This window comes from Symphalangus syndactylus, chromosome 24 (genome assembly GCF_028878055.3).
Source record: "Symphalangus syndactylus isolate Jambi chromosome 24, NHGRI_mSymSyn1-v2.1_pri, whole genome shotgun sequence".
Taxonomy (NCBI): domain Eukaryota; kingdom Metazoa; phylum Chordata; class Mammalia; order Primates; family Hylobatidae; genus Symphalangus; species Symphalangus syndactylus.
In genome coordinates, this window is record NC_072446.2 from 67268223 (window position 1) to 67289824 (window position 21602).

The following is a 21602-nucleotide window of genomic DNA, read 5'->3' on the forward strand; positions in this document are numbered from 1 at the left end:
GTATGTTGATTTCTTTTAATATGTATCTGCCTTAATTATAACAGCTGTCTGAAATTCCTTTGATTAAATATATTAGAATAATATATTTGTATATTATAATATATATTAAATATTAATATATAATATATAATTATATAGAAATATAGTATATATAAATATCTAATATATCTAATATCTAATATATTATATATTAGATATAAAATATATATAATTTATATGAGATATTAGATATATTATTCTAATATATCTAATATCTAATATATTAAATATATTATTCTAATATATAAAGCATATATTAGAATATAATGTATTTAACCAGTCCCCTTTTGGGCACATTTATGTTTTTTCTCATTTTTCACCCTTATAATGTTTTGATAAACATCATTGTGGTGAAATCTTTGAAGCCATCATCAGTGATTTTCTTATGAGAGGAATTCCCGGGACAAATGATGTCCACATTGGAAAAGCTTTCTTTGATGCCTTGCTAAAATGCCCTTCAGAAAGCTTAAACCAGATTATACTACTAAGCCATGTTTTTGAGAATGGACTTCTCCATGCCTCATTAAAAGAGGATTCTATCATTCCTTTTCTTGCTTTTTAATTTGTACAAAAAATTTCTTTTTTAAATTTGCACGTCTGTGATTACTTACAACGAACATCTAATTCTACAAAGACTCTTTTCCAGTGGACAAAGGTTACTGGCCAAAATTTTCCTGAGACTCAGTCAGTTCATCAGATGAATGTTCACACATATTGCAACTGATAGGGTGAAAAAATACATGTTAAAGTTGTAAAGAATCTGGGAAGTTGTCAACGGTTCCAGATTATCTGTGTCACGACTCATCTCTATGTGGATAATAAAGAGGTGATGATAGAATTATTCTAAAGTTTCATGTAACAAATCATTTTTAGAACAGAAAAAATAAGTGAAATTTTCTCTCTTATTAAACTATTATTTTATAAACATAACTATGATGTCAAAATTGGAGAAAATTTCAAAAAAATAATGAATTTATGACACTTGAAAAAATTAGCTTCAAAAACCTAAAAATTACATTAGCAAGTCATATATTCTAAAAATAATACACAACAAATAAGTAGAGCCTATCTTGGGAACAAAAGGATAATTATATATTAGCAAATGAGATTTATTAAGATAACTTATCACATTTATGTCTGAAAGATGAACATATGATCATTCTAATGGATGTCCAAGAGACATTTAATAACATTCAATACCAACTTCTAAAACATTAGTCAAATAGGACCCGTGTCCTTTAGTATGTTAAAGAATATCTGACTCAAAGTCACAGCCAGTATCTGACTTGATGATATCACAACAGTGAAATTTGTATTAGGATCAGGATGAAGAGAAAGATGCCCACTCTTCACTTAGAAGACGTTAAGACCTGGTGTTTGATAGATAAGGAGGTGACTATAGTTAACATTAATAGTTTGTACATGTAAAAATAGCTAGAAGAGAGCAATTCAATCGTTTCTAATGTAAAGATAGATATTTCAGGTGATGCATAGCCCAATTACTCTGATTTGATTATATAAATGTATAAATTATCATACGTACTGCAAACGTTTGTACGGCTATTATGTATCAATAAAAATAAATTAATTGATTTTAAAAAGCCATAAATATCTAGCAAATTACTCTTAATCGTGGCTAGAGCTTGATAGATACTTAATAAAAGTCATAATGTTGAACTTCCTATTGAATAAAAAAGAAAGATGCCCACTCGGAACCCTCATTTAATATCTTAGAATGGTCAGGCCAAAGCAATAAATAAGGCAGGTGGAGAACTGAGATATGATTAAATTACTGTCTTTGTGTGTCTAAAAATTCCAACGGAATGTACTGCAAAAAATAGGCTATTATAAGAGTTTAGGAAGATGATCATTTGTAAAATACAATCGTTTATAAAATAAATAAATATACAAATATAAATATCCAGAAACAACCTGTTAAAAATATAATATAAATAAAAAGAAAGATTCAATTTAAGAAAACTAGACCTCTAATGAAGACAAGTGATTTTGCTGAGGACTTAATACAAAAAATGTTAAAGTAAAGAGAAAAGCATTTTTCCTGTGACAGAAAAACTAAAAATTAAAAAGGTGTCAGTTTTTGTCAGATAAATTTATAAATTTAATATGATTTAAAAAATAGTTTTCTTTTTTTTAGTGGTCAAGGGAAACATAATACAATTAAATTAAGTTGATTTGAAATAAGAATTCCACTGGCAATGGCAAAAAAGGAATTGAAAATTAATAGTAGTAAAGGAGAATCACCACTTCCAGGTGTTAATCCATATTATAAAATACAGTAAAAACAGTGAGTTATTGCATCCAGGAAGGCAGACAAATTTATTAATGGAAAAGATACAAAGTGAAAAAATGGGTCCGAATTAACAACAACAATGAAAAAGGCTGTATCTATTAACGTGTAATTCCAGTTCAGTGGGATGATTGTTTAGGATGAAAAAAAGGATTGATCTCACTGAGACTATGGACCAAAATTAAATTTTGTTGGATGAAAAGGTTAAATAAAAAAGAAACCATGAGAAAAATGGGAGCATAAGGCTCTCATCCTGGGGTGAGGAGACTGTAATCATACAAGTAAACCAGGAACTTTAATTAAACATTAATCAGCCTGACCTGATCCGCTGAATTTGTCTCTGTTTCACAAAAGACAATATACCCTTTAAATAAAAAGTGCTGTTATAAATCAACAAGAAAATTGATGAATAGTCCTGAATACGTAATTCATAAAAGCAGAAATACAAAAACCAAGAAACATATTTTAAAAAGTTCAACCTTAATAATGATTCAAGAAATGAATTTAAAATAACAGTGAAATAACACATTTTTGTCTGGTTTAATTATTATTATTATTTAATGATAGTACTTAACCAAGATCGCAAATGAGAGGCCACATCATATTAAACATTGCTGACAGAGGAGTAATGTAGCACAACATTTTTTACAGACAATTTGGCAATATTCATAAAGGTACTTAAACTGTTCAAATCTTTTAACATTAGTAATTCTGTTTTTAAAATATTTTCCAAAAGAAATTTAGGGAATAGAAATAAGTTTATAGTGAATTGTGAAATATGCTTAGTATGCAGCTATTGAAATTCATGTCTGTCTATGGCACTTAAGTGAGTGTGTGTTTATATACGTACATATGAATATATATGTATTTATTTTAAACGAGTAGTTACGTAAAAAAGCATTTATATGTAGACAAAAAAGACATAGATTACAAAGCTCAAAGTCAACACTGTGGAATCTCTGAGTTGGTAGCATTCCCGGCAGTTTGTTTTTAAAATACTTACTGAATTTTCCATTATTTTCAAAATAAATATGTATTATTTTAAAAAGTATAAAAATTTTTGTTTGAAAAATAATGCAAAACCTATAGAAATAAAGATCCATTTACAGAATAATTGAAGAAAATGTCTCGATTTTCAAAATTCACTTTTTTATGCATTGATATTCCCTTCATTGAAATTTGCTTTTATTTATTTTTTCAATGACGTCTGGCAATTTTCTCTCCCCTAATTATGTAAGAATGGCTTTTGGACACATGGCAATGTGAGTTTATAGCAGAATGGGAACGAGCATGTACTTACCCATTGTCTGGAAATTAAGTGCCACCATCTGACAACCTGCGTTCCAGAAGAGCTGAGGCATATAGTTGGATGAATCCACACGTGTTCCTTTTGGATATATCCTGCTAAGCTGCATTTTGTTATATCTGGACCATCATGTTAAGTAGTGAATACAACTATAAAAATATTTAGTTAATAATAGTAACTAAGAAGCTACCTTCCATCTTTCTCCATTTGGAAAATGAAGTAAATATTGATCATCTCATTGGGCTACTTCGGGATATTTAGTGTTAATTTTATGAAAGAAATTAAATAGCCTGTTTCAGTTTATTTTAGTTCATGCATAATAGCAAAAATTTTTGTTGTCAGTATATCAAATACGCAAAAAGCTTTCTAGACAAACAGAGTAAGTATGCTCTTATCACACAGGCATAGCGTCACCTTTGCAGAGCCCCATGGGTAAAAGCCAATGGGGTAGCAAAAAGTGGCTGAGCCAAGGTCAATGTGATTTGTGGAGAGTATTCAGGATGGACTTAATGACTAAGGACACACAAGGAGGCTGGAATGTGTTAAATCATTTGAAAGAATGATACTGTGTTTGGCAGAAGCAGATAATATGCACTGTATAGCTATTTTTGAAATGCTGTCTGCTCGTTTTATTAATTTTCTCTGGGAATGCTATTTGCCAAGACTGTGGTACTCTTTATAATTGATAGCAAGGTCAATGTAGCATGGAAGTTTCTGATCTTGCTTAATATTTTGGTTCCTATCATCATCAGTTTTCCATCCTAAGAATCTTGTAGTTGTTGGACCATGCTATATCTTTAAAACATGACTGACTAGTTCCTGTCACCAAGTTAGGTGAAGGTTGATTAGGGTTCTGAGCTAGGCAAAATGAAACTGAACCTCAACTCTCAAACTTGCTAGCTGAATAACCTTGGACAAGTTGTCTTTCTGTGCCTCAGTCTCTTCATCTATAAAATAGATTTAACAATTTCTACGTCATAGGACTATTGTGAGGATTAAATGAGATAAGACAAGATCTATCACACAGTCAATAATGAATGCTAACGAGGATAATTTTCTAGCAGGACTTTATTTATGGAGTCAACATTTGTTTCTTCTTCCATTGATGAATTTTAAAGGTTAACTTTATTCTAGGACTTATTACATGAAATTGGGCGCTTTGTGATATTTAGTGTTAATTTTATGAAAGAAATTTAATAGCCTGTTTCACTTTATTTTAGTTCATGGATAATAGCAAAAATTTTTGTTGTCAGTAATATCAATAAATCCATTCTTAGTAATGTATGTTTATATTTACAATGTCATCATCATCATCCCTACTATTTGGACATATAGTACCTATAAGTATGTAAGATGCCAAATCAGGTATATATTTCTTTACATATATCTTATATATGTGTAAAGTATGCACACTCATGTTACATATGTTGTACCTAATCCAAAGAGCAAACCATAAAGCTAGTATCATTATTTGTGCTTTATAGACAAGGAAAGTCAGGATTAAGCAAATTGCCTAAAGACACAGAGCTTGGTGGTGTGAAAGGCAACCTTGAAATCTAGGCTTCCTTTATTCCAAGACCAGCTTTTTGTTCTATAGGCCAGACTACCCCGCCCAGCATTGTATATGATACTATCCACCCCAGGCTATATACTTAAGCTATTTTATGCATCTTTCTCCCTATTAAAAAACCAAATGAACAAATAGTACAAGACTTCAGCTGTGTTCATTCTGCAGTCATTCGTCAAATCAAGGATACTCTACAAATTCCACCGGAGACTTGGTGAGTTGTTCAAGTCCTTTGGTTTCCACGAAGGAAGACATTTCAAAACTTTTATTTCTTTCTGAGTTAAGCAACAACAAAACAAAAAAAGGGAAGGTGAGAAATACAATTCATTGTTATAAATTATAACATTATAAAAGAAATGGGTAAATGTTCAGTGAAGTTGAGGGCAAATAATCCTCAATGTAACTTTAATATTTAATTTTTTTTTTCTAGTGCACTATTTACCTGTAACAAAAGTTGAGTCTTGTTAGTTGTCTTTTCTAATATTTGCTACTTGGGTCAGAACTACTTATGCTTTTGTAATTTAGGGACATGAATGAATTTTAGATGGGTATAGTGTGGCAATAAAAAAATTTGTCAAAAGAGCAGGGACCCCGTGGGAATCTTTTGTTCTAAATTTACCCAGATTTTTTTCTTAGGGCCAATATGGGATTTAACAAAAGAGACCATGGGAATGTTTGTGCTAGGTACTGACTATCTCTTTCATACCCACATTGTCACCTTATCAGTTTGTATATACTTTTTTGGTTCAAATAACTAATATGACAGAATTATGGTCTTACGAAACAGAAAGATCCTTGGAGATTTTCCAGTCTCATGGCTTCATTTTCATATTAGATACATGATATGGTTTGGGTGTGTCCCCACCCAAAATCTCATCTTGAATTGTAAAACCCACAGTGTCAAGGGGGGGTTACTAAGTGGGGGTAATTGAATTATGGGCGTGGTTCCCCCCTGTTGTTCTCATGATAATGCATTAGTCTCGTGAGAGCTGATGGTTTTATAAGCATCTGCAATCTCCCTTGCCGGTACTCATCCTCTCTCGGGCTGCCCTGTGAAGAGTCGCCTTCCGCCATGATTGTTAAGTTTTCTGAGGCCTCCCCAGCCATGCAGAACTGTGAATCAATTAAACCTCTTTTCTTTACAAATTACCCAGTCTCGGATATTTCTTCATAGCAGCATGAGAACGGACTAATAAAGTATAAAATAAAATAGAGGCCAGAGAGGAGGATGTGCTAAACACAAGCGAAACATTTTGAAAGTGAAATTCAAGCCTCCAATTAGAGTGAGAGAAACAAAACAAAGTTATCTTAGTTTAGAAAGACTGAGAGTCACTTTCTCTACCCTCGTCCCCACTAAAAACCAACTATTATGAGCAGTATTTTAGATAAGTATTGCACAGGGTGGTTATATAGCTCTGAATTTTTTAAACTGAGTTATCTTTGAGATATTTTCCCTCTTTGACCTCTCTTTCAAAATTAAAACCTCGTTCTTCTTAATGATTTCCAGGCTTCTTTATCCATCTTCTCACCTTCTCCAATCCACTCTAAGGCAAACCTTGGCTTCTCTTATTTTGGTCCATCATAAATCTACCTTTATATGACTTATTAAATTAAGCATAACGATTAAGTAAAATTCAGTCAACATTAATAAGTACTTGGCAATATATGTTGAATATTCTTTTTTTAAGGTTATAAAATGATATTAAACACAAGGAGAAAAGTGCTTGTTTGTGAGTCTAGCTGGCGCTGTTGTTTCCAGGTTCTGAAGAATCTAAATATATTGGCTCTTTCTCACACTTGGCTACTTGTCTTGGAACTTTTAACTAATGAGTTAGAGAAACTCATTGCAGCCAATGAAATTACAGTGATATCAAAATAACTACGCTAGGATGTTTCAAAGAAAACAACTTGTAAGAAACATCAGAAATTAGGACATCGAATTAAATGTTGAGAAATCATTATATATAAACTCTTGGAAGTTGAATTCTTTGTTGTAGAGATCTAGATTGCATATACCACTAAGTGAAGACTTTTTGTAAAATTATACAAATATAAACAAGTGTGTTTGGTAGAGGCTTGGATTTTGATATAGCTGCAAAGCCATCCTTGATTAGAAGCTAGTACATTTAGGCAACATTTCTGTTTTTAAGGGCACACCCTTATAAGCGGCTAGTAAGTTTCAAGGATTCCCTTAATCTGATAGCATCTTAGACTTCATGCAAATACAAGGGGCATTTTCATAAAAGAACCCTTTTGTCTGGGTAAAGATGATATTTTTCTTTGCACAAGTATGGATGTACAGTTGAACAAACGGAAAACACAAAGTGATGTGAAGTTAATGCATTTTCTTCTAAATATAAAAATGTGCTGGACAAATGGAATATAGATAAATTGGTTCTATTTCTAATTATCAGGGTTCATCAAGTCTCTGCCTGCTTCCCTTCTGGGAAATAGGTAGATACTTTATTTCAACATTATCACTTATGTAATAGATGGATCTTACTGTGTGTTGCGAACAAAAAGCCAAGTTCAATTCCCAGTTAGTTGTACTCTGGTCATGTGTCTTTCAGATAGCCATGTATGGCCTGTAGCCCTATTAAATATTTTTGGAGAACACCATAGAATACTTTCTCACATGGTTATTTTTATATAGTACAATATATGTATATTTATTATGTGTGTAAAGGTAACAAGACAGTAAAAATGTACATATATTTAAGACTTCAAAAGCATAAATCGATCTATTAAGGGTAACATTCTTTGGTCCCATTACTCCGTATTTAAAATATAATCATTATATGCTACAAGAGGGGTTTTTCTCCAGGGAAAACTTACTTTTTGAAATTTCAAATGACTCAAACTTGACTGGCTGAATGTAGTTCACCAGGTTAGACATTTCTTCTGTGGCCATAGCCTCACTTCCAGCGGTCCCCTAGAAGTAGGAATAAAAAAGAAAACATTTCCAGAGTCAGCATTATGTTATCAGTTATTTTCCTGGGAAAATGACAACCTGACTCAAGCATGCAGAAAATCATCCCTCCCTTTTTGAAAATTACAAAATGAAAATTCATTACAGGAGAAAGGCAACAGCAACACCTCATTTTATAAAAGGGAGGGAGGAAGGGAGGTGGGAGGTTGAATGGTGGCTGGTAGCATGGCCCCAGCATAATCACTCCCTACCCTCTGCCCCCTCCTTTCCATTTAGAAATGCCTGATCTTAGCCCCTCTACAGGCCTCAGACTCAGATCCTGCATTTTACTAAGGTCATTGGAACGTCCATCAAAGTTTGAGAAGCACTGAGCTATAGCTCATCTTCCATTGCAGGGTGTCCATAGGTGTTGTCTAAGGTTAGTAATTTTTTTTAACATTTATTTTAAATTCAGGGGTACACGTGCAGGTTTTTTTTATATAAGTAAACTCGTCACTGGGGTTTGTTGTGCAGATTATCTTTTCACCCAGGTATTAAGCCTGGCGTCCATTAGTTATTTTTCCTGATCCTCTCCCTCCTCCCACCTCCACCCTCAGGTAGGCGCCATGTCTATGGTTCCCTCTATGTGTCCATGTGTTCTCATTGGATTCGTAAATTAAGAATTCACTGTACAATAAGAAAATTATTAGGTAGGTGGCCACCAAATGAACTGAAAATGGTTAATAATAATAAAAAGGTTGCTTTGTGGAAGTGGGCAGGGGTGGGTAAACAACTCCTGCTTTCCTTCATCAACATTCCTCCCTCCCTGCCTTCTTGGTTCTTGATGTGTCTTAGACAAGCAGGATAGTATAGTGCAGGGATTAATGGCTCGGGTTCTAGAGCCAGCCTGCCTGATTTCGAATCCCAGGTCCACTAGTTAGAAACCGGGCAACCTTGGGCAACTTACTTAACTGCTCTGTGCCTCAGTTGACTCATTTGTAAAATTAGGATAAAATCAGTTTCTACAGCATATAGGAGTTTTTGATTAAAAAATAAGTTAATTTATGTGAAGGAGCTTAGAACAGTGCCTGGCAAGTGGTACAATCTCATGTTGCTTTTGCTGTTATTAGCTATGACATATTACTTTGATAGAGTTTTTAATGAAAAAGAAAACCAATAATGCAGTGTTGGCACAAGATGGGCCTCTGTAGAGTGATTTATTATTTTCTCACATTTTTAGAAGAGAGAATGCATGGAGATGAGTTTCTTTTAAAAACTCTGGTAGTATTGTTTAGGTCAAATGTTAACTGGAAACATTCGTTTGCAAATGGACTATCCAATTAGTAAAAGAGTTTAAAAATTATTTAGAATCACTGATCAGAAATTATACACAATTGAAATCATTCTCAGGAACATATACTTTGCCAGACATGGTAAGCTGCTTTCCTCCTGGAAATAAAACATTGAAATTTAGTGGGGGAACATAATTAAGCAAAACTTTAGACATTAAAAAATAATTCTAAGAGGAAGGACGTCAAGTCAGAGCAGCTTATTGTTTGTTTCATTTTTACTAAATTGTAGAGCTACAAGTGCTGAGACAGAACATATCTAACAAATTTGAAAGCAGATTCAATATAAACTTAAAAATATGTATTTTTAAAGAGAGACGGTGTCTTGCTCTGTTTTCTAAGCTGGAGCACAGTGGTGTGATCATAGTTCACTGAAGCCTCAAATTTTTGGACTCAAGCCATCCTCCTGCCTCAGCCTCCCTAGTAGCTGCAACTACAGGTGTACACCACTGCACCTGGATGTGTTTTATCTTTCATTTTAACTTGTTTTCTAAACGTATGAGGTCTCTCTCTGTTGCCCAGATTGTTTCAGTATAAACTTTTGCTAAGACAAAATTCTAAAATTCCAGTTGATCTGCTTCTGATTCTCTTCTAGGTTCTGTGCAATTAATGTTTTTGAGCTAATCAAGTTACTCGGGATGCCTAAGTTTATATAAATAGGTAGAGCTCTAGTGTTCCAAAATTAAAACAATGCAATGAATGTCACAGTTCTGATCATTTTTCTAAACCCCATATCTTCTCTGGACTTTGGAACTTTTCATAAGCCATTCAATTGCCTCAAAAATTGAAGCTGGCAATTGGAAGGCACAAATCTACGTTTTGCCACTAGATGGCAGAAAGTGACCATGAGACAGATCCAGGAGGGTACAGGTTGGTGGAATGCCTTTGGGACCAGAAGCCCTAAGTACCCACCTCATCCATTGAAGATTTTTTACAGTCATCATCATCTTCGTCATCGTCACTTTCCGTATCAGCTTCTCCTGTCAAATTTTAATAACAGCTCATGATGTCAACATTTCAACATTTAGCTTTAAAGCACTTGTAACACATATTTTACCTAAAATCAATTACAGATTTCCTTCGAAGTTGGGCTTTCTGTTTGTTTTAAAATTATTTTTTTCAGGGATTTAAACTTTATTCGTTATAGAAAAGTATACTGACATTTTGAACATAGATTTTTTTTTCCTAAACTGTCTTTGTTAATAAATACCACTTAAAATGTCAAAATTCTATAAAAAATGCTTAATATTTTTTCTCTACATGTTTTTAAACATGGCATTGAATACAGTTTGCTGGCACTGAATACAGTTTGCTTTCTATGGTACATGTATTCTATTTTGATATACAAACACTCTCTCAGGGTCTCTATGACCCCAAAACAGATAAACTATCCCTCCTTCATCTTTCTCTCCTTTCCCAAGCCCCGACTCTTCCACGCAATGCTTGGCCAGCACATAGCTCAGTGATCTTGTGTTGACATTCTTCCCAAGGCCAGAGAGGACCTTGCAGAAGTCAAAGAAGTTAGGAGCTGGGGCAGGAACTCTGGGGCTTTGGCAGCAAAGTCACTACACAAAAATCGTGAAGGGCCAACTTTATCCTATGATTTGTCTGCAAGCTTATTTGATGGATGTATTGTCATCACAACGAAGCACATATCGTAGAAAATGCTGATGTTATTTTTAAGAGGGCAGGATAACATGGGTGAGTCCTTAAATATCAGCATGATTGGAAACCTAACTCCATCAGAAATAATTCAGCTTCATATTTAGCCAATATACAGTCATTTAAATGAATTGTTTTTCCCCTGAAGAATTAATGGACATTTCTGCTAGGTTAAATATTCATATCAGTATGAAGCATTACATTCTTCCATAGCTATGGGCTTCAGTCAGACCCAGAAATATCCATTCTATAAAAAAGATTTTCAAGTAAAAATTCAACGAGTTTGTTCTAAATTGTTCGAAGGTTCTAAATTGATTTAACTACTATCTTTCAGGGTTCACACAATGCAACAACACGATGAGCCCAATAGATGGCAATAGTGGTTCAACAATGAAGTAACTTGCAACCCCCCCCCACCCCCCCCCCGCCCACTGCCAGCCTTCTGAAAGTTACCTGCCCTACTCGATTTATATAAATGGAGACAGTACCGCTGCACTGTCCTCTGAGAAGCTTATAAATGTTTTCATTTGGCTGACACAGTTCAATTACTGAATGACAGCAGTGGAAAAAGTATTGCTTAAAAATCTCCAGGGGAAAAAAGATTTTTGGGACCAACAAGGGTTATTATGTATTGGATTGTTTATTAAGGAAAGCCACATACAACCACTTTATAATGCTGATATTGTGTTAGTTAATAAGGTGAATCGATTATATTTTGGATAGAAAACGTATCTCACTACTACATTAGAGACACATTCTTTTAGGGTATTGCCACTCAAGCATTTTTATAATGAAATTTTTGTCCCAAGTTCTTATTACCTTTTTTTAAAAAAAAAAAAAAAAAAAATCAGAAAGGGGATTCTTTTAATTAAGTAATTAAAAAAATTGTTTGGCAGAGCTTTCTACAAAATACTTCATGAGACCCAACAATTCGCAGTCATTTCCAATAGCCAATCAGGTCATCCTTTAGTTTCTGTGGGAAAGAAAGAATTTATCTTTCTTTACTGTAAAAAGCAGAAACCTGATTTTTCTCTTGTAAATCTTTGGAGGGATGCTGGGGGAATCTTGTTGAACTATAAAAGATACCTTACGTTACCCTGGTTCGTTAGGACAAGTCTACTGGCAAAGGGCTGAATCCTGCAAGAGGCATCTGGCCAACGGGGGCCACGATAAGTAAACTAGCTTTGAAATACAATACCTTTCACGTTTTTCAAGTCACTTGAGTTCCCAATACTGTGAACATCTACAAACCAAATGGTAAATTAGCGGCACTCTTTATTCAGGGGCCTACCTACATATTAAAATGTCCAAAAGTTTCCACTGATTGCATAATAGACGACAGGGCTAGCTTAGGAAATCTACTGAATAACTAACAGACTGTTGCCCTTTCTCTGTATTAAGCAATAATGTTCACTGCCTGTAAAAATCGTCATTTGTGTTATGCATCCTGTTAATAAAAGGAAGAGAACTGGTAGTGGGAAAGGCAGATGGTAAAATACACAAGCACCCACACTCAAAGGATGACAAGGTTTGCTTGCTATCGTTCAAGGGATAGAGTTGTGTGAGGAAATAGGTGTGAACGATAGGCCTGTTAAGGATACTCACTTCCAAACTTCAAAGAGGACATTTTTACTGAGTACAAAAATTATTTTTGAAAAAATGTTGAAAGACATGCACAATAATGATGAAAGTACACATTCAAAAGCTACAAGACAAAACCCTTTCAAAGAATTATATAATGTCTGTCGATAAAGATTTTAATTGAAACAATAAAAAAACAGGCAATTGAGACAGAAAAATAGAAGAAAAGATAAATCAGAGTTTCAGGCTACTTTTTTTTAACCCTGATTGTCCTAGAGTTTATATTTTAATTATTTTAAAATCTTATAACTGATGTATAACAGGCGTACAGAAAAGTACACATGTCGTAAGTCCACAGCGCAAAGAATTTTCACCAAATAAACGTGTCTGAGTAAATGATATCCAGATCAAGAAACAAAATATAACCAATCTCTAGAAGGCTCTTGGGCTCCCTTCTGGTTGCTTTTCTCCCAAGGGAACCCATTATCCTGACTTCTAATAAATAGCATAAATTAGTTTTGCCTGTTTTTGTATGTTATATAGATTAAATCATACAGTATGTAGTTTTTGTGTACCTGACTTCCTTTGCTCAACATTATGTTTATTTATAGTGATTCATCCATAGTTTTCATTTAGTTATAGATCATTCTCATTGTTGCATATTCCTCCTTTGTGTGAATATACCATAATTCATTTATCTGTTGATGGGTATTTGGTTTCCAGGGTTTGGCTATTCTGAATACCGCTGCTTTAAGCAATTCTTGTACGTGTCTCTTTGGTAAACCTAAATACACATCTTTAGCAAGCATATACCTAGGAATGGAACTCCTGAGGTACAGGGAGTGCATATATTCAGCTTTTGTAGACACTGCTAAGTGGTTTTCCAATTGATTGTTCCTGTATTTAACTTAACAATTGAAAAACTTCCTAGAGTCAAACTTAAAGTTTCTTCCACTTAATCACCCTGCAATCAGGAGATGTCTGTAATGCGATTTTCAGATTGCCAAGCTTCTGACTGAACTTGGAAGATAAATTAGACTAAATGACAAATAATCCAAAGGAAATGAGTGACCACTGAATTCTTTTCTCATCAACCACAGAAATCTATTTCAACCTTAATTTAAAAGGAAAAGAAATGATATTAGGCATCCTCTAGGAGCTTCAAAAGATAATTTAAGTAATTTTGCTATGTCACAGATTTTAAAAAGTTCTTTAAAACATGAAAAAATTGAAATGCCTAGAACTCTTCAGCATATCATCAATGACAATGCACCCAGTGCCCAGTTCTATCGTTAATATTTCCCATTATGAAGCTTAAAGTCATATGGTCACTCTGAAGACTATTTGGCTTACACGGTAGCCAGAATAATGACCTCCCAGAGATGTCTCTGCTCCATGAATATGTTAGCTTGCATGATAAAAGGGACATTGCAGGTGAGATGGAGTTAAAGACCTTGACATGGGAGCAATTATCCTGGATTATCTGGACGGATCCAATGTAATGACTTGAGTTCTTGCCAGCAGAGGACATTTCCTGCCTGTGGTCAGAGGGAGATGTGACCACAAAAGAAAGGTTAGTGAAATGCAGCCTTGCTGGCTTTGAAGCTGGAAGGAGCCCCAAGCCAACGAATGTGGGTGGCCTCTAGAAGCTGGAAAAAGCAAGGAAACAGCTTCTCCCTTAGAGCCTCCAGGAAGGAACACAGCCCCGCTGACACCTGGAGTGTAGCCCAGTGAAACCCAGGAGGCTTCCTGACTTACAGGACTAGAGGATAATACATTTGTGCTGGTTTAAGCCACTAAGTTTGTAGCAGCAAGAGAAAACCAGTAGTTTAAAACTGCGCAGAAATAGGAATGTTCAAAGTCCTGCTAAGCTAATTTCAGAGTAGCAGATTCTTTTTTTTTTTTTTTCTTTTGAGACGGAGTCTCACTCTGTCACCAGGCTGGAGTGCAGTGGCTGGATCTTGTCTTACTGCAACATCTGCCTCCTAGGTTCAAGCGATTGTCCTGCCTCAGCCTCCCGGCTAGCTGGGACTACAGGTACGTGCCACTACGCCCAGATAATTTTTGTATTTTTGCAAGAGACAGGGTTTCACCATGTTGGCCACCAAAGAAATGGGGTTTCACCATGTTGGCCACCAAAGAGACAGGGTTTCACCATGTTGGCCAGGATGGTCTCGAACTCCTGACCTCGTGATCCACCTGCGTCTGGGTCCAAAAATAGTGGTATTACAGGCATGAGCCACCGCGCACAGCCCAGAGCAGCAATTCTTAAACCAACACAAAACATGACGGGGAGAGCCCACCAGTCCCTCACCGGCTCCTGGGGATGAGGGCTCGAACACGCTGGAGGAGTCACTGTAGGTGTTGGAAGCCTGTTCTGAGAGCTTCTTTTTGCCGCTTCCTTCTGATGACTTGTGTGATTTCTTCTTATTTTTCACCAAAATTTTATACATTAAATCCATAGGGCTTGGAAGAGGAACTCCAGATTCCAGCTAATAGAAATGAAAGGCATATTCTTTAAAAATACTGCTCCCTCTTTCAGATCCCCTCCCCAGACCCCCAGCTCAGCTGTGGATACCAAATGTCTAGACTGGTCTTCCCTACCTTCAACACTGCTCATTAAACTCTTAGTGTATCCTGCATGGGAGCTAATTTTTTTTATGTCAAAGATATATTTTCATTACTATACTTTTTTTTGCAACATATTCTACATGAAGAAGACCATAGAAATGTACTGGTAGATTTGATGTACTAAATCTGAACATTTATGAATTTTCCAATGGACCATAGAAACCCAATCATCTTGATTTAGGACACATAAGAAGGCCCTGGCCTGAATTTTTGAAGAAGGGAAGCCAGGCATCTGCCAGGAGGAGTTGGTAAAGATGGGCAGAAGCTTCCAGGTGAGCCCATGAAATCATTTTTTCAGATGCCCCTTAAAATTGGCAAAATCCCCATCCTGGTACTAGGTAGTTTAGCTGCACATGTCCCTTGCATCAACAGAAGTGGATGAGGTGGCTTCGGATTTCCTCCCAGCCCTAAGATTCAAGCTACCATATTTGCAAGCCTTATTTTGACTGTTTCAAGTTTGTATATCTAATGGGAAAATCAATTTCCCATCAGGGGGTCATTAGATATTGTATCAGAGAGCATGTGTGCAAGCCACAAGATAGGTTACTTTAAGAAAATCTATAGAATGCCTAAGTTAGTCCTCTATTCTTGGCTTGCAATGAGTGTAGGGACTGGTATAAACTCACTTACAAATGCATGGAGATTGGGCAAAAGGGTGCAGGAAGGAAAATGCTACTTTAGGATATTTCTGCTGCTTTCCTTCCCAAAGCAGAGATATCATCATGGCAATGGGCAACCTGAGTTGTGCCACACCAAAAGGTGCATGCAAGGAAATAGAGAACAGCCAGAAGGGACAGGCCAAGAAGACATTGTGCCACCTGCAGTGCCCTGTTTTGCCAATCCATTCATCTCAAAGGGGTGTGATGAGGCTCCCTGGGAGTGAGCAGAGGCCTGTCCTCTTGGACTGTCTCTATGGGCTGAATGTAATTGTTGGGAAATCTACACTCTTGATTGAGTTTCATCAGGCAGCCAGCGAGAGAGAAGAGTGTGGGAAGAGGAAGAGAGCAGAGGCATTCCTCTACCCTTAGTGGGGCCCATTGCTGGTGTCCTCCTTGTCAAAGATTTCATCATCAACTGCATTAATCTTACCAAGAAACATAAATACGAAAAAGAAGTAAGTTTTCCCTCAACCTCATTCATCAATAATGCACACATTCCTTCAAGGACAAACATCAAAACTGCTTACTGGGTATTTTTCCAGGGGCTCCATGAGAAGGGCATCCCCAAAGATCAGTCGGCAGTATTCCGCCATCTTGGCTTGCTGCTTTGGGCTAAGGGAGAACAAGAACAGAAGAAGGAAAGCAGGGAGGCTTATCCAAAGAACCTGAACATGATTGCTTTGTGTTATTAACTACAGAAAGAAGTAATTCTCTAATCCCACCCATCAGGATTGGTTTTTATCATCCTAGATCTTTATCTTAATGTGAATTTGAATAACATACACAGGTGGACGGTGCAGGCATTGATGTGTGAGGTGGTTCCCAAGGTAGACCTGCATAGTCACAGGTGGAGGGGACAGCAGGTCATTTGCTGTCACTGGAGCCTTGAAATTCCCAGAGGGAGAGGCTCAGTCGCTTTTGTTTAACTTACTGATTCCAAGTCAATCGCAAGACATTTGGAGAAAGAACCCTTTCACATTTCCATGTAAATTATCAAGTGAAATTTGTAAACCACTGCTGCAAAGGAGTGTTTATGAGGAGATGAAAGAGGATAGATAAGGAAGGATGGCGGGGAGGGAGCTGAATAGGGAAAGAGAGACAACGGAGAGAGAAAAAGAGAGCGAGAGAATTTCAAAATGTAGAAAAGGGCAGGCAAACAGTGTGTCCACTTGGGGAAGCGGTCCTGGAGGAAAGATAAAAGTAGCAGACACCTTGGGGAAAGGTGTGTGCAACTCATATGTACATAATAGAAAAGCAAAAGTGGTATCATTCTGAATATGTTGCCAGTAGGGACCTGGTATAATGGAAAAAGGCTGGCACTGCAGGGTTTGCTGAGCTGAGTGACAGGATCTGAACCACTCTGGGTCTATAAAATGAGGAGAATAATAACTGTTCTTGGAAAGGGACAGAGGCTGCTGAGAAGATGAAATGAAGTAATGGATGCAAACGCCTTTGAAACATTAAAAGAGCAGGGCAAATGTAAGATGACTCCACTGTTACAAGGCGGCGTCCGCCAGATAGACTAGACAAATCCTACGCCCAGTAACTTGTAAACACAGCTGATACAGGGGAACATTCATATTCTTTCAATGCTACTGCTCCCCTTGACCTTTCAAAAGCAATAATTTTTTTTTCTCATTTCGTGGAATGTTAAATATCATTATAAAGTTATCCAATTCCTTTGGGTTTTATGGACTTTGAATTTGATCTACAGTCTGTCGAACTTGATTTCCAATAGTTACCTCTATATGCTGCAATGATAATACATTTTAGCAGGACTGTGACTGTACTAAGAATAAGTAACAGCGATGAAAAGCCTTCTTGATGAAAATTCAAATTGATCATAAAATGTGATTCTTATTTTCATTCCCTTTTCCATGAATGTTTAAGCCTGGATCATGGGCTGTTTTTTTTTTTTTTTTTTTCCTGGGGTTAGGGGGGTGGTATTGAGGGTTCAAATCATATTGAAATGGTCCACAGGAAAAGTCACTATTTTTTATTCATATTTTTCTTTTTAAAAAACAAAGTATGTGCTTTGCGGGGAAAGTGAGTTCTCTGGCATTTGAATATGAAACCCCAAAGTCACTGCTTCCTTGGAACTGCAGGGAGAGGCTAAGGAGAGCTTCAAAGGATTTGCGAAGTCCTCCACAGCAACCTTGCCCCTTCTCACCAGGCCTCTCTTGGTCTGTATGGGAGCTTACTAAATGGCTTATGTGGTCATCAGAATACACTGCCACATTCCTCAGCAGTATTAGGGAGAGAAGAAAAACTGCTAATCAGAGAATTGATCCTGAAAAGCATTGGAGGTTGTTGCTGAGGGACAAGTCATTAGCAACTGTGTCTATGAGACCTTTGGGAGCAGGCAGAGAAGTGGCTGATTTGGTAGGGCCAGCCCCGGGCATCCTCGGGTTCAGGTCTTCTTCCTCCAACGACAACTTGCACAGGGGTTCAACCAGGTCAGCCTGCACTGTGGCTGCTGCTGATAAGAAGTACACTGGCACTTCTTATCAGCACTAAGTGCACTAAAGAAATGGCCAAACCCTCCATTTCCCTTTCACAGAAAGATGCTACTCAGTATCATGGAGCTTTACTTCTCCAAGTGTGGCCCCTGAACCATCAGCAGAATCACACCAGGAGCTTGTTAGAAATGCAGATTCTGAATCAGAGACTCCGGGACAGTGGAGTTCAGGAGTCTGCATCTTAACAAGCCCTCTTGATTCTGGTGTGTGTTCAAATTTGAAAACTACTGTGATTGATTAAAGTAAGTCAACCATGTGCCAAAGTAGATGACATTTTTCCTGAATGTTGGAAATTGGGAGCCCCGAATTATCTTTGATCAAACACCTGGAGTGAAAGCAGGGCATTTTACCTGAATGCCCTGCTCTCAGGATTTTCCAGGGAACCATATTCTCTCCATTAGAGGAATTTAAGGGAGATGTCCCAAATATCCCCAAACAGGTGTCCTCTGTCAGGAAGTCCCCAAATCAGGCCTATATACAGATTTTACTGGAGCCATGATTATCACTCAATTCCACTAAGGAACCACCTAAGCTGTTAATGCTGCAGGTGACAGGATCAAGTCCACAGTCCCCTGACTCATGTAGCTGGGACCAAAGCCCCGAAACATGCATTTTAAGCCAGCCTGAAGATAATTCTGATGCAGGTGGTTAATAAACCATGGTGGTTACAGCTTAGCTCTTCTATTTCATTCACGTTACCTGGGGTCTTATTAAAATGAAGAGTCCAACACAGAGTCCGGGGTGGGGCCCAGGACTTGGCTGCAGCTCTAACTTGCTCTCCAGTGATGCAGATGCTGCTGGTCTGAGGACCACACTTTTAAGAACAAGAATCTATGTCTAATGTAGACGTTTAGAACCTGCCTGAGGACTGGGTGTGGTGGCTCACGTCTGCAATCCCAGCCCTTTGGGATGCTGAGGCAGGCAGATCACCCGAGGTCAGGAGTTCGAGATCGGCCTGGCCAACATGGTGAAACCCTGTCTCTACTAAAAATGCAAAAGTTTGCCAGTTGTGGTGGTGCGTGCCCGTAATCCCAGCTACTCAGGAGACAGGAGAATCGCTTGAATCTGGGAGGCGGAGGCTGCAGTGAGCCGAGATTGCACCACTGCACTCCTGCCTGGGTGACAGTGTGAGACCCTCAAACCAACCAAACAAACAAAAACGAAACCTGCCTCAGAATCAACTGAGATGGACAGAACAAGAGGTAGGTGTCCAAGTAAAAAGTAAAATGAGCTATTTGGTAATCAGGCTATTCATGTTCTCAATAAACATGCATACCCACCTGATGGAACTAAATCAGAGCAGAGAGCAAATTGAATTGAAAAAGTCAGAGGAAAACAAACCAACTTTAATTGCAGGTCAGAACTGCAGAAATAAAAGGCATTAAAATTGCAATTAGCAAAAAACAAAATCCTGAAGTGTTTAGAGCATCAATGTCAGCTACCACGGAGATGAAGTGAGAGGGAAAAAAAAATCACAAATGCATTTTGAACTTCAGGTCATAGCAGACATTTCTGAGCATAATAAAATACTCCCAAAGTGTGAGCATCCGGGGCAGATGTCAGTTTTTCTGACTGAGGAACTCACTTGATTTCTTGGGAGCAAATCCTCCAATTTGAACTAAACCAACCTCTTTCCCTATAAAGGAGGAATCTGCAATCCATGGAAATTAAGAACCTTGTTCAAAATTGCACAGTTTTCTGTGGCTGAACATGGGTAAAGATTACTTCAATTGAATTTGGTGTAGAATTCTTTTTATAAAAGTGCTAGCTCACAAGTAGGATGTCAGAGTCAAGTAGGGCTTTTAAAAATATATTTTCAAGTCTTATTTCTAGAAATTCTCAGTCAGGGTAAGGGTGTAGCTCAGGAATCTGCATTTTGAAGACACTTCATGGGATTCTGATGTAGCAACACGAATCACTGAAAGCAGCTAATAGCAGATTCCCTTTTATTGTCTATGGATAGGTGACTTCAGATATTGGGAGAGAAAACCAGAAGTTTCAGTGGCTTTTCTCATTTTTTCTTTCTTTTTTAATTAATTTATTTTTTTCGAGACAAAGTCTCACTCTGTCGCCCAGGCTACAGTGTAGTGGCGTGATCTTGGCTCACTGCAGCCACTGCCTCCCAGGTTCAAGCGATTCTCCTGCCTCAGCCTCCTGAGTAACTGGGACTATAGGCACCCGCCATAACACCCGTTTTGTATTTGTAGTAGAGACTGATTTCACCGTGTTGGCCAGGATGGTCTCGATCTCCTGACCTCGTGATCCGCCCGTCTCAGCCTCCCAAAGTGCTGGGATTACAGGCGTGAGCCACCGCGCCCAGTCCTTTTCTCCTTTTTTCTAGTGTAAATTTGTTTTGGACGTGTGGCCCAAGTGACCTGGGGCCAGAGTTCTGAATCTGAAATTCCATATATGCAGCACACAGGGGAATAAAATAGTTCATCAGAGATGGCAAATAGGTGTCAGATGTCTTGCTGGTCTATTGCGAGGTCACTGTGTTGAGAAGGATTCTGAGGTTACTTCTAGGTTTAGTGGGAAAGAGTGCTGCTACTGCCTACTGTGGGCTCAGGAACTAGATGAGGTGGCTCACAAGTCAAGCACGGGGTTTCACCAGCGAAGGGAAAGATTATCGGTTTTCTCTGGGTGTGTGCTAGCCTCCCAGGAAAGAATGGTGGCTGAACAATTTTGATATCTGAAGCACAAGGGAAATATGAAGCAAGCGACTCCCACCCACTTCCTCCACAATGTAATTTTATCTTTTGCTATTTCACTGCCATTACATCATCTCAGTAGCTTGGGACACAATCCTGGCATCCTGGAAAGGCTGTTTTCCTGTTTTCTTTTGTCACATAGAAATTATTAATGAACTTTTAATAGCTAAATTTATCATTTTTAAGCCAGTAAGGGCAGTACAATGGCACTAGTCTCTTTGCCTTTATGCACAGTGCAGAAATTAGTTTTCATGTCCAGTTTTGGATCTCTAAATGACTAGTGTGAAGAACTGCAAAAATTATCTTGTGTTTAAGGGTTACAAGCCGCAGAGGCAAACATTTGCTGGCCATTGCCTGGTGGATGC

At 37.3% G+C, this 21602-nt stretch overlaps 1 protein-coding gene across 2 annotated transcripts in view; it reads right to left on the bottom strand.

Annotated features, from left to right (window-relative positions):
* PLCB1 (phospholipase C beta 1) overlaps positions 1–21602 on the bottom strand; it is a 741546-nt gene that overhangs the window by 141800 nt on the left and 578144 nt on the right. For both annotated transcript variants that reach the window (XM_055265375.2, XM_055265377.2), the window contains exons 13-18: positions 16538–16622; positions 15035–15212; positions 10390–10457; positions 8056–8152; positions 5411–5495; positions 3648–3772 (exon numbers count right to left, since the gene is read on the bottom strand). In XM_055265375.2, the coding sequence (XP_055121350.1) occupies positions 3648–3772; positions 5411–5495; positions 8056–8152; positions 10390–10457; positions 15035–15212; positions 16538–16622 (638 nt within the window). The remainder of the gene's footprint in view (positions 1–3647; positions 3773–5410; positions 5496–8055; positions 8153–10389; positions 10458–15034; positions 15213–16537; positions 16623–21602) is intronic.